Source organism: Gekko japonicus, unplaced genomic scaffold, assembly GCF_001447785.1.
Source record: "Gekko japonicus isolate JY-2015 unplaced genomic scaffold, Gekko_japonicus_V1.1 scaffold1338, whole genome shotgun sequence".
NCBI classification, from domain to species: Eukaryota; Metazoa; Chordata; class Lepidosauria; order Squamata; family Gekkonidae; genus Gekko; species Gekko japonicus.
Window position 1 is genome coordinate 204,696 of NW_015173168.1, and position 13,654 is coordinate 218,349.

Consider the following 13,654-nt stretch of genomic DNA (forward strand, 5'->3'; position numbering starts at 1 on the left):
TTTAACTAGACTGGCAGCAGTGAAAGGTTCATGTCTTCCGTGTGCCTTTTAACTGCACCCACCAACAGTACAATGTATTTCTGTTATACCAGATTTTTTTCTTTTTGCTGCGCAGAGAATGCAGAGAATGCTGGCAAAGGAAGCTTTGAGGTGGCTGGCCCATGAATGTCCTAGGGGGTGCTACCTGCTGTATTCCTCAGTGAGGCTGTCGTTTCTCCCAGCCGCAGGAATATCTGCCTCCCAGGTCTCAGTGAGGCTGTAATTTCGCCCAACCACAGGGACCACAGGCCCTTGCTGGTTATTCTCCTTCCCAGCTTCCTGTCTGTCATTCCGCTACTGCTTCCACCACTGCATCCTCCTAGGGCCTTTCATCCCCCTTCTCCTGGCCATTCCCAGTCCCTGCCTCCCTTGGCTTACTCCTGAGGAGATGCTTTCCCCCAAGGAGGCCTTTACTCCACAGGGAACTAGTGCTGGCTGTCAGCCCCCATATCTGATCCTTAGCTTCCTTTGCAGGCCGGCCTTGCTCTTCCCTCTCTCCTGCAGCTGTATCGCTGCCTCCTGCAGGACTGCACCACTGATCTCCCCCTTCTCTCCCAGGGTCTGGGCTCTCCGGGATGTGCCAGACCCCAGCTCTTCTCCCTTCTCCCCCGGGGTCAGGAGTCTCTGGGGTGAGCCAGAGCAGCTCCTCTCCTTTCTCCCCCAGGGTTAGGGCTTTCCAGGGTGTATCAGACTCTGAGATGTGACAGCACGGTAGACATGAATGGTCTTGGATCATGCTAACATACTTCTGTTCTGGCTGAGATATAAGAGGAACATCCTTGCCTTGTTCTCAGTCCCTGTTCTTGTTTTGCATCTTCTCTTTTCTTCTTGTTTTGTATCCTTTCTGAGAACATAACCATTTTTTTTTTTAAAAGCTGTCTTAGAAACCTTTGTCCCTACCGGCCTATCTCTCATTGGTCTCTCCAAATCGGAGCTGCTTTTCTCTCCTGTCCAATTTGTTTTGTTTTATCCCCATCAACCCATTACTTGTTCTGCCTGTTTCATAACCATGTTTTGTATTTTTTTAATGTAATCAGGGATTCCCCCCCCCCATGAAGACCAAAATAAAAAAAATCGTTATCTTTTCTGCCTCTGCAGCTGAATTCCTTGACTTTTTTACACTTCCTGCTATTGGGTTCTTAAGTTTTATAAACTTACACTGAAGTAACGTGAAAGTTACCCATTTATTTGATGTGGTGGTGGGCTGTAAGCCACATCTCTTCCTTGGGCTGCTGCATCTTAAGTCCTGTATCCCTTCCCCCCCCCCCATTCTTTTGCTGCTTTCCAAGAAGAGTATCCACTGCAAAGCCTGCTGTATAGCAAGCCATGTGCACTAACCAGCATGGAGCCTCTTTAAAATGGTTCTGCTGAGTTTAATGAGTGAAGTCACAGAGCACTTTTGGCTTGCAGTATGGCTATTAGACAAGGCCCTGACATTGTCTGAACAGCAACTTATCTGTGTTGAGGAGCTGAATTGCTTTGTTCCTCTGATGCACTGCTGTATACATTTTTAAAAGAGAGAAAGTGTTGTAAAGAAGTGTTGTCTTGAAACTGGTTTCCTGCTCTGAAAAGTTTGTAAACAGTCTGTTTCATAGCATTCTTTGGTTCTAAAACTCTGTTCTCTCTTTCTTCTCCTCAGGGCAATTCCCCATCCGAGAGGCCATGCACATTTGGCAGCCCTTGTGAGCCATGAGTGTAAGCCTTCTTTGTTATCTTGCAAAGAGACATTGTTAGCAATGAGCTCTTCCAGGATTATTAATAGTAGTCAGAAATGTTGCACATTGTTGAAGTGTTCTGCAATGTTGCAGGCAAAAAGAATACTGTATAGTTTTTCACATGCAAAGGCCTGATCGAGACCTACAACCAAAGTCAGTTTTTTGGGGGTCAAGTGGTGGGATCATATGCACCTTCCCCTGTGCCTTTTGTCTGACCCTCTCTGTTCAGCTTTGGTATTACGACACTGTTGTGCTCAAAATGACACTATTGTGCTCCTAAACGCTCCTAAACCCATTTTGACACCAGTGATGTATGACACTGAAATTGTGGAGAATGGGACTGGAGAAAAAGTGGGGGAAAGCTCGAATTTTTTTATTTACAGTGTGTGTTAGCCATTTCTCTTAAAAATGTCCTAAGCAGCTATAATGTTTCCCTGCTTCCCAAATTCCCTTTTTCAATTTTTTTGGCTAGGCAGTCCCATTTCTTGTTCTTTGTTTCACTGTCTGTCCCACCAGGTTGTTTAATCATACATAGATATATGCTGACCCAGCCTAGAGAACTGAGGGACCAACTAAAACCCTTCTTTAGTCTTTGTCTGATAATGGCACACCAGAGGTTGATGGAATTCAAAACTAACAAATTGCTTTATTTCACTTTTGAGGGGAAATGGTCAGGTAGGTATCAGGTTTGGGACTTAGAGGGTGAACAGGCAACAGGAATGAGATAACTTGGCATAAATATAAACAACAGATAGTTTGTCAAAATTATGTAGATATTTGGTTATACAGGCAGGTCTTTTAAACTCTGGAGAGAGATCTCTTGGCAGTCACTGCTTAAATAAACAAGCATAACTGTCTTTGTCTCAAAAATACTTAAGTTTGTGAGGGCAGGAACATTTATACAAGTTCCAATTTTCCTTCTTAGCCACTTAATAGAGATCACATACCTCCTCCACTAGGAGGTATTTCTCTCAGGAAAGGGTACTTGTCCCACTTCCCTAATGAAGAATCCTCTTTGATCCTCTCACTCAGCTTATCTCTCCTTCTCACTCCACTCAGAACTGTCATTCTTAACTGCTACTATTAACTGACACTCTGAACTGTAGAATGCCATTTGAATCCCTTCTCACTCAAAGTTCTCAGACTGGGTTAAAGCAGTAACCATTTGCTGTCTGTTACAGCAGCATACAAGAATACAAAGATGTAAATAGACACACACACATACATGGAAACCAATAAAATCAATAAATACCAGTGAAACCAATGTTAGAAGCAGCATCAGCATAAAACCACATTTGAATAATTCAGCAAGCAGTACATAATGTTAACTAAGGCAATTTAGTCGCAATTAGTAAAACCATTTAAATCAACAAGAACAAGAGGCAATTACCAAGCTATATAAGCAACAAAATGTTTTTGTGAATTAAAGGTTTTTCCTGGTACCTACAATTTAAGAGGCTGGGCATCAGGTAAATTACTGAGGGAACTGTATTCTTTATTACCACAGAAAATGCCCTGTTTCTTATCATTACCTTATCACAAAAGGGCCTATATCATACATCAGGGCTACAGAGACCTATTTCCTAATCCTTGTTTTTAGTTTTAGGTCTGAACTGTGCCATATAGTATTATGAAACATGATAGTGCAGTTTTATCCAATTATTCAAATGTTGAAGAAGAAGAGAAGAGATTGGATTTATACCCTGCCCTTCACTCAGAGTCTTAGAGTGGCTTACAAACTTCTTCCCCTCCCCCCCCTCTGAGAGAACTGCTATCTCAAGGACAGCTCTGACAGAACTATGGCTTGCCCAGGGTCATCCAGCAGCTGCAGGTGGAGGAGTGGGGAATCAAACCCGGTTCTCCCAGATTAAAGTCCGCGCACTTAACCACCACACCAAACACCAAAGAAGAGGAATAGACCTTTGTGAGAACATAACCCAACATTTTCAACTGTTTCCTCCTCTCTTCCATCTTGGGAGACTGCACACATTTCTGAACTTCTTAAAAAGTATGGATAATAATAGAAATCTTGCTGTCTTGAAATGAACTATTAAAACTCATGGTTTAGGAGAATACCAGTGCAAACCTAAAGAGAGTTATACCCTTCTAAGTTTATTGAAGTCAGTGGGTTTAGAACGGTCTGATTTTGTTTAGGATTGCAGTGTACAACTTTTGGTATATGCCCATTAATTGTGTTGGAACTATAGATATCCTGATGTTTCAGCTTTAATTCTGTGGCTTTTTCAACATTTTGTATTTCAGCATACAACTTCTCCCATAGGATAGATCATTTGTCTTTTGGAGAGCTCATCCCAGGGATTATTAATCCTTTAGATGGTACAGAAAAGATTGCATCAGATCGTAAGTACTTTGTCAGGGATGCTCTAGGCTAATCCTGCAGTGAGCAGGGGGTTGGACTAGATGGTCTGTATGACCCCTTCCAAATCTGTGACTCAGTGATTCTACTTCACACTAGAGAGGAGGAGCAAGTGTGATGTCTTGTTCACCTTTATCATACAGCGGGAATGTATTATTCCAGCATGGAGTGTGTATGTATTTTTCCAAGTGTGTTATGAACATCTCCATGTAAAGCTGTTTAGTTTTTGCAGAAGGTTTTCTTCGTTCCCTACCCCACCACTGATCTGCGATGTGCCCCCTCCCCCAGGCCCAAGGGCAAAGCCCAGCTTTGGACAGGAAATCCACCAGGTGCACAGGGCACCCTGCCCCATCAAAAGAGGGTGTGCTTATCTCCCTACTGGCCTCCCGTGGTCTTGTGTGCCAACCAGGGAACATTTCCTCACATCTCTGGGCCCACCGCATCACTCTGGCTGTCATCCCCAGGGATGCTCCTTGGAGGTCTTTGGAGTTCCTCCTCCTTTTTCATTGCTTTCTAGCCACATGGTGTTGAAGGAGAAGCCATCAGGAGCTGCCTGGCTGCATTCTCCACCTCTCAGGGCAAGCATTCGGCTTCACAGATGTTTCCTGACTACCCTTCCACTTGAACTCTTATATAGGCACCTCTAACCAAAACTCCTGAGCCGTGCTCTGCACACACATGCTGTCACTTCCAGTGTGTTCTGTTAGCAGCTCTGATGTCTTAGTCAGGGCTCCAGAACAAGTTGTATTATCTGCCGTTTCATGGAGAGCTAAGATCGGACTGATTCAGACAGGTAGTCATTAATATTATGTATTTATTTATTGTACCTGCCACCTCTCCAGAGACCAGCTCGAGGCAGGTTGCAACTAAGACTGTAAAACAGAACCATGAAAAACAAAGTCACTAGAAAGGTAAAAGGTAAAGGTTCCCTTGCTCGAAAGCCAGTCGAGTCCGACTCTAGGGTTGCGGGGCTCATCTCCGTTTCAAAGCCGAAGAGCCAGCGCTGTCCGAAGACGTTTCCGTGGTCATGTGGCCGGCTTGACTAAACACCAAGGCGCATGGAATGCTGTTACCTTCCCACCGAAGTGGTACCTATTTATCTACTTGCAATGTCTTGCTTTCGAACTGCTAGGTTGGCAGGAGCTGGAACTAGAGATGGGAGCTCACTCCGTCATGCGGCACCCGGGTCTCGAACTGCTGAACTACTGACCTTCCACAGCCTGCAGTTCAGCGTCTTAACCACTTGAGCCACCGCAGCTCCTATAAAGTCACTAGAACAAGCCACTAAAAAACAAGCGGACCCTATTAAAATATGTGTACTTTGCTTTTTCTCCCCAAGTGGCTTTGTGTGTGTGTACTTTATATATATAAAAATATAAATCAGCCAGTCAACCCAAATAGTGAGCCCACTTCTTGACCTGGGTTGTGAGCCATGGCCCAAGAGTCCGAGTCCTTTGGCTCTTGCTGTTCATCTTGCTTTTGGCCGTGCCTGGGTTTTATACCTGCAACAGGAAGGGGAAAGCAAACACTCAGCCAGGAGGATTGAGCTGGCAGAGATGTTCCTCCTAACAGTTCCCTTCTTGCTGTAAACCCTGCAGTTCTCAAGGGTTTTGTTAAATATACAATGCAGTGAAGCCACCAAAAGACTGGGCCTTGGCAGCTGCTTACGTTCCTCTCAATCTGCAAAGTTCAAAAGGCCGTGGACCTTGGACACACTCTGCTCTGAGTGCAGAATGAAGGTCTGATCAGTTGTAGTTTATGTAAGTAAGGTTGTTTGGCTCATTTATCGGCTTCAAGGAAATTATTTCATTTTTTGCGTTTTTCTTCCCAGGAGCGTTTATGATTTTGAAAACATCAGATGTGCCAAACCAACAAATTACTGTTGGTCTGCCTCTTGATGCTGAACCTTGATTTAATGGCTGACTTTTTCTTTTGCCTTCAGACAACCAGATGTTCCAGTACTTTATCACAGTTGTGCCAACAAAACTCCATACATCTAAAATTTCAGCAGAAACTCATCAGTTTTCAGTGACAGAAAGGGTAAGGCCGTGGTGAAGGACAACCTGAGGATGGATGGTAGCACTTATTTACTTACTTTTCCCACCCCACCCCCAATTTTTATTCTACATTTTGCATTACAAACCAGAAGAAAAGAGAAGGATAGAGAGAAAATCATGTATAGAGCCAAGACTGTATGTTTCCATATTTACATTCACCTATCCTGTGCTTAGAACCCCTATGTGTATCATTTCCATGTGGATATTTTTTGTGTTGTTCTTTTTCCATAGGCCTGTATGGCTTTGTTCCCTTCCCTCCTGTCAGTCATGATCTCGTCCCATTTCCTCTTTTCTGGAATGTCTTTAGACGTTTCTGGATGTTCCTACTGAAGTTGTGCCAGTGGAAGGTTGAACTGTTCAGCATTTCCCTTTCTCCTCAACTGATTTAAGGAGGTCCGTACAACCATAAAGACAGGGAACAGAGAGCAGTAGGGCAGTATGCTGCCATTAGTTCTGTTATCCCACGAGGCCAACTCTCCACTCCAGTAGAAGCCCTAGTAGGGTCAAGAACAGACATCCTTAAACCCATGTGGGTCCCAGTCCTTCCACACATTCCATCGCATTGAAGGGCAAGCAGAGATCACATTCACTGTTTAAAATGTCACACATAGGGAATTATTTACCTAGATAACCCCTACCAAAATTGGGCAGACCCACAAGATAAACATTTAAAGTGACTCTATGATAAATCACATGATAAAAAGCAAAGCTAAAAAACAAGGGGAGGGTCCAAGATGGCATCGTGATCATTGTACGCTCCTCCCTCTATTGTGGTTTTAAGGTCTCTTGTTATTTGTAATTTGTCTCTGGACTGTATGGTCTTCCTTTCTTCTTATTATTTTTTAATGATGACTTTGTATTTTAATACTTTTTGTAAAAATGTCCAATTTTTATTATTTTATTATTTTTCAAATTTTATATTCTTGGCCTCTTGCATTTTACTTTATATTGTTGCTATGGCTTTTTTGGCTAATGCAATAAAGATTAATCGATTGATTGCTAAAAAATACCTCAGGTACACTTTGGTGGAATATTTTTTATTATTTTATTTTTCAAATTTTACATTCTTGGCCTCTTGCATTTTACTTTATATTGTTGCTATGGCTTTTTTGGCTAATGCAATAAAGATTAATCGATTGATTGCTAAAAAATACCTCAGGTACACTTTGGTGGAATATTCTATTCCAAAAAGTATGTCAACTTTTCATAAACAGATATTACGTATAGATGTTTGTCACAAGTAATGCATTCTACCTTCTCTTTAATCTTTCCTAAGGAGATGGGATTTTCCATTTTGAAGCCCTTCCCTTTTCTTGTGTTTGATCCCATGCCACAAGTTTGCGTCTGATTTATCTGTCCTCCCTGTTGTGTTGCTCTCCAGGAAAGGGTGATCAACCACGCAGCTGGCAGCCATGGGGTGTCGGGAATCTTCATGAAATACGACATAAGTTCCCTGATGGTGACAGTCACAGAAGAGCACATGCCCTTCTGGCAGTTCTTGGTGAGACTTTGTGGTATCGTTGGAGGAATCTTCTCTACTACAGGTAATAGATTAGGCGATACTGCCAAAAGCAAGTGCCATAGCAACAGGAAAATGCAAGCAAAACAAGTTACATACTAAAGAAAGACAGAGGTGGTTGTTTATGTGTCTGTTTGTGCTGTAGTTCTATGGGTGACAAACATCTAATAAGTAAGGAACTTAAAATTTGTCATTTAAATAGACAATTTATATTTATAGTCCGCCTTAGTTATTGAGACTCAAGGCAGATTGTGTAAATCAATGCAGTCAACAGGATGAGACATCTAATAAGCAATGTGGTAGCACTAGGATTATGGAAATCTGAAACAAATCATAAAGTATTAGACATGATAAGTTAAACAAAAGTATTAAAGTATCAACACTAGGATAATAAATACTAGTCCCCACAGTCCCATTTCCTTTTTAAAGCACCTTCCCAAACCATTCTATTATAGCCCTGTTACCTTTATAAAAAGGCCATCCTGAACAATTCTGTTCTACATAGTTTGTGGAATGGTAGTATTGTGGGAGCCTTCCTGAACTCTTCAGGCTGGACTCCAAGCTGATTTCAGGGGCAGACCCATGTAGAGTGCATTACAATAGACTCTCATCTTGATGTTACCAAGCCATGGATCCGGGTGGCCAGATTGGCCAAGCCAAGGTTGAGTGCCATCTTCCTGGCTAAACAAAGTTGGAAAAGCTGCATTAGCTTTCTTCTCCAGTGGTAATCTTGGATCCAGTGTAACCCCCAGGCTCTTAACAGAGTCATCAGTGATCAGCTTATATCCCGTGTATTTTTTTAGTCAAGCCAAAGCAACTAAGAATTAACTAAGAATAAACAGAACCTTCGCTGTCATCCCCAAGGATGCCTATGGCATCTGTGAGATGTTTTGGTGCTTCAGGTGAAATTGCACTCACTGATCATTCATAGCCCTTGTCACTCATGCCTCTCCCTTGGTCGGTGTCTTTGTTGAACCCCAATACTGTAATCTCATTGGAGCAGCAATCCATCTTTCATTGCCATGCACATTGATGGTACTGTATAAAAATGAGAGGCTTGGGCAGCAGGGCTCTGTGGCCATGACGTAGTGATTTTAATGCATTACTTAATAAGCGGGGGTTCATGGGTCCTGGTGCAGCTCTTTGCTGATAGGCTCGCTTCCACTTGTGTGGATGCACTGTTTTTGAGCACACAAAGGACAGACGCTCTTTTGCCTCGTTTAAAGTGTACTAAGGGTCCAGTGTGATGGCCCTCTTCCCCGTTTTGCTCTTTGATCTCCTTGTCTACCACAGCTCAAACAAAAGAGATCTCTGCTAAGGAAGACATCGACACAAAATGAGCTATCACACACAGACCTTTAGGTTTTATTTGGGTTAGCCACCAAATGTGTTTTTATTTCCTGCAGTTGTGGTTATCATCTAATAGGGTACAGGAAAATCGTCTTTGACCATGGAAAAGCATGAGAACCTTCATGCTTTCTAAAGGCCACTTGACACTCTTGGTGTTTTTTTTAAGATGTACAACCAAATGTGTTAAGCATACACTTGAAAGTATAGAGTGTGAATATGGCACATGTGTATTGCCAGACATTTAGTTAGATTTGTTGTCTATTCTAACAGTGACTGGTTTGTAATTTGTTTTTAAATTGATGTGAGTTTGTAGTTTGTTTCTAGCTATCATTGTTGGTCACCTTGAGTTCTTCATGGAGAAGGGCAGGCTAAAAATCTCTTCAATAAATAAATTTAAGTATATTCATTGGGAAACTGTGGCAGGTTTTAGTTCCCTGTTGAGTGTATACTGTGTGGCTGACCTCTATATAATGTGTGAAAAGGATCTCCACCTTGTGATTCCAAAACTGTGTCAAGAACAAATATGTAATATTATCTCAATTTTTTGAACTGGGAAGGTTTTTTTTAAGAAAAAACCCACAAAAAACAATCAACCTGTTCTCACATTGCAGGAATTTTACATGGCATTGGAAGATTCATTGTGGAAATTGTCTGCTGCCGTTTCAAATTAGGCTCTTCTAAATCTACATCTGTAAGTGTATTCTGTGTAATGTCCATTCATGTTGAAAGATAATGGGGTGGATCTTATACAGTGTTAGTGGAAGGGCACTTACCGAAGCAGAATTTCCTGCCTCCTCCCTCCCTCTGCAGCTTGCTGTGAACCCTGAAATTGTGCCCCCTTAGTCAGTGGAGTCTGCAGTGAGAAGGAGGAAATCGGTGAAATTGTCCCACCCCTGTTTCCACTGGTGAGAAGACGATCATGAGTCATGTGGGTTGCTCCTTGTCTGTTAAAATCCATCTCAGAAGGAACACGGTCCACAGCGTCCTTAAATAGTGTGAACCCAGTCTGACAACAAAATGCATGAAGGAAAATCAGACGATTCAGTTACTTTTACATATGCTTAGTCAGTTAGCATCCTTCTGCTTTGAAGATTCCAGTTTTTAAATGAACTCAGGATTTTTGGCCAGAACAAGCAGAAACAAGCTCAGAGAAAAATGAGGTTAGTAGAAAATAGGGCCACAGGGCAGGCAGTAGTAGTAGCCCTGGGAGGGAGATAGAAGGATAGCAATTATGACCAGTGAAACCACTGTTCAGTCTGGTCCCCCTCGAGTTCTCAACCATCACCAGCCACTGTACTCAAGTTTCTGGCTTTCCTTCTCCCTCCAATACTGTGAGGGCTAGAAACTTATGACTGATTCTTACAGTGCAGTTTGCATATCCCCTGAAGCGGATTGCAAAGCTCTTGTTGAGTCTGGATTGAAATGTTATTTGCCAAAATCTCCATAACTAAATATACACCAGTTATGATGCATCTTAATAGACAACTAGGAGCTTGATGCATCTCAGAAGATGGAACATATGAATCAAGTGTATACTGAGTCTCGCTATTGGTCCTCTATTATTAGCTCAGTATTGTAATCTCCAGTGGTCTTTCATAGACCTCTCTGGACCTTGAATCCACTGAACTGCAAGCAGGTGACAGGAAGTCACATGACATGTGTAAGATGACATGATTGGGGTTAGAGTTATGATCTCACATGCATCATGGCCAGGACCATGAGCAGGAAACGTAAAGAAACAGGTGCAGGGAAAACAAAGCAGACCCAAGAAGATGTACTGTGGTGAGCAGGGGTGTGCTATTGAAAAAAATGGTATATTTCAGACATTGAGAAAGGTATAAATACAGGCATTCCTAATTATTAATGTCCCCCAATACCATTTCAGAATTTGAATTTGGGGGTTTTTTTTGGAATTCTGAAACTTTGGGGATGTGTTATTCCCTGTAGGGAGCTGGAATGGCTGTTTTATAAACAAATGTCACAAAATGTATAGGAATCCTAGTCCTGCCTGTCCATTAAAGACTCTCCGAAGTTTCAAGCAGACTGGATCAAGGGGTCCAATTCTATAGGCCTCTGAACAAGGTGCCCCCAGCCATTCTACTTGTCTCCATGGTTTTCTACATGGAAAAAATTCCATGCTTTCTCCAGGGCAAATAATCTTATAGCAAAACACAGAAGAGCAACCAAATATAAATCAAACCAACAAGCTCAACAGAACGAATGGAAAACCAGAGAATCCCAGCAGACCCACTGGCTAATGTGGCAAGCCCATCACAGCTAGTGCCAGATCAGGGAATCCAAGCTAAACCAGCTTAAACAAGGCACACTGTTTGGAAGCCTAACAGAACCAATGTCAAACATTAGAAGGCCAGCTAAGCCCAGGAGCAACGTGGCAAGTCCAACACAATCCATATTAAATTAGACAATCCAAACCAGATGAACGTAAGAGAACACTGTTGTAAGCCCAACAGAACAAATGTCAACCATAGAATCCAAGTCCCACCAACCAGTCAAGCCAGCACCAATGCAGCCAGACCTGGCAAAACAGTAACACAGACACACACATTGTAAAACTGAAGGAATCTGGGAAAACTAAAAATGTTGGCTGCAAATACTCCCAGATATTCCTGAATATTTCCAGAACATTTTGGGATCTGATTTTCAGTATTTTGAAAAATCCCGAGTATTGTCTGGATACCCAAACATTTCTGAAAAATATCTTACTGGTATTTTTCAGGTATATATTTGAACTGGAAAATAACTGAGTGAACATCTCTATTAGTCAGGAACAAGTGAAGGGGTTAGGACCATGGAGGAATCTTCTCCTTCACTGAATGTCCTCACAGTCCTGCTGCTCTTCTCAACAAAGACAGGCAGGGAGCATGGTGCCCTAACTCACTGTGCAGCAGGCCTTCTCAAAAGGGAGCAAAAGAAAGAAAGAAAAAGAAAGAAAATGGCAGTTCTGTTAGGGGTTTTGTGACCTGGCAGGCAGGGCTCTGTGATAGGGATGTCAGTTTTGTTTAATTGAACAACCGTTTAAACCATCTGAATTTTTATCTTATGTAGTCTGACATATCATCAGATCCGCTACTGATTTTTGTTAACAACATTAACAATTGTCCTTTCATATTTGACTTGTGCGTGGACTGTGAACAGTAAGGGCAGCATTGGAAACGACCCATTCTGCAGGCCCAGATGGTACTTGAATGCACAGGAAACCTTTTGCTGGTTTTCCAACACTTGAAAAATGTTTGCCACAATATATTAATGGTAAACAAGTCCTTATCATTTAAACATTTAAAGTCTTACATCCCTGCTCCATGACCACCCTGAGGGTCCTGACCCACAAGTTGAAGTCCAGGGATCTCCTTTGACCAGCATTGTGTCTCTGGTCTCCCAGGGCACAGAAAAGGCTGCCTCCGTCCTGCTTGCTGAGATGATACTTCTAGCTGGGGGGGGGTTTAAGCCTGTGATCTTCACTGTACTCTGCCACTGAATCATAAATATTTGTGTACAGTAAGATTGGGTGGACAGCAAGTAATTAGTGACATGAATTGTTTTGGTCTTCCTTTGTTAGGTCACGCATCAAGATGGTCACTTAAACAACCACGTACCTCTCACGACAGATGACACTATGCATTAGCACCTTCTGCAGAAACTGTTTTTGCTCTCTTTCTGCCTGATGCAGAAGACATTTTTTATAACAAAAACATTGTGCAATATGTTGAGACAGTGCTTCATCGGGAGCAGGAAAAAACAAACAAGACTTTAAAAAAAAATCCTACCTGTGTGACGTGTTTCTCCTTTTGGAATTCAGACAGAGGCCAAGAAATCCCGTGAGATCAACCTCTTCTTAAAGGAACAGGATTGTCGTGTGGATGTGGTTAACAGTCAAAGCAAACAGTTTCACAGGAAATTCCACTAGCCATTGAAATATCAACATAGACCAGTTTCCCAATTTCTTGTGCTACAGACTCCCATGAAAGCTAATGTACAGAGGAGTAAAGTTTAGAGGGATGTGTGTGTTCGGAATGCAGTGTAGCAAAGAAAATTAGCAGGAACAGCTACTGGACATCTTGTGGCTATGTTTTCAAAACTAGGGTGTAAGATTTGTTTGTTTGTTCCTGTTATGCCTATAGGAATTTAAGTATGGAAATCCCAAAAATGGAAAAGAAGCAAGGAAGCAAGCAAACGAGGGTATAGTATTGGGAATAGATTGTGTGGATGAAGTTTGTACATTTTTAAAAAATAGTTTTAGCATATTTTTAAACAAACCCATTCACATCTAGGAGGGAAAAAAAACCCAGGTAGGGCAAGGAATACCCTTGTTTGCTTGTTAAATCCACAGTTGTAAATCCTCTAGGGAAGCTGTAGGTTCTTTCCTTGGAAGCCACACCAGCATTCTTTGAAGGTGATTAAAATCTAGGCAATTCTGTCATTTATAGAGTCATATACTGGAGGTACCTTCGAACTTCTTGTAAAGCCACCTCCTTGATCTACTCTCCTGATCCTTCTTCCAACCCCTCCTCCCCTCAAATGCTTCTGAAGTTATTGTTGGCAGACTTCTAGGCGTCCGCAAAGTGGAATGACAGGTCCA

The 13,654-nt window shown here is 42.2% G+C and overlaps 1 protein-coding gene across 3 annotated transcripts in view; it reads left to right on the forward strand.

The window, feature by feature from the left end:
• Positions 1–13,629, forward strand: part of ERGIC2 (ERGIC and golgi 2) — a 44,379-nt gene extending 30,750 nt beyond the window's left edge. For all 3 annotated transcript variants that reach the window (XM_015422526.1, XM_015422527.1, XM_015422528.1), the window contains 6 exons: positions 1,679–1,734; positions 4,017–4,115; positions 6,074–6,171; positions 7,570–7,732; positions 9,669–9,748; positions 12,635–13,629. In XM_015422526.1, coding sequence (XP_015278012.1) covers positions 1,679–1,734; positions 4,017–4,115; positions 6,074–6,171; positions 7,570–7,732; positions 9,669–9,748; positions 12,635–12,700 — 562 coding nt within the window. In that variant the 3' untranslated portion in view covers positions 12,701–13,629. The remainder of the gene's footprint in view (positions 1–1,678; positions 1,735–4,016; positions 4,116–6,073; positions 6,172–7,569; positions 7,733–9,668; positions 9,749–12,634) is intronic.
• The last annotated feature ends 25 nt before the right edge of the window (positions 13,630–13,654 follow it).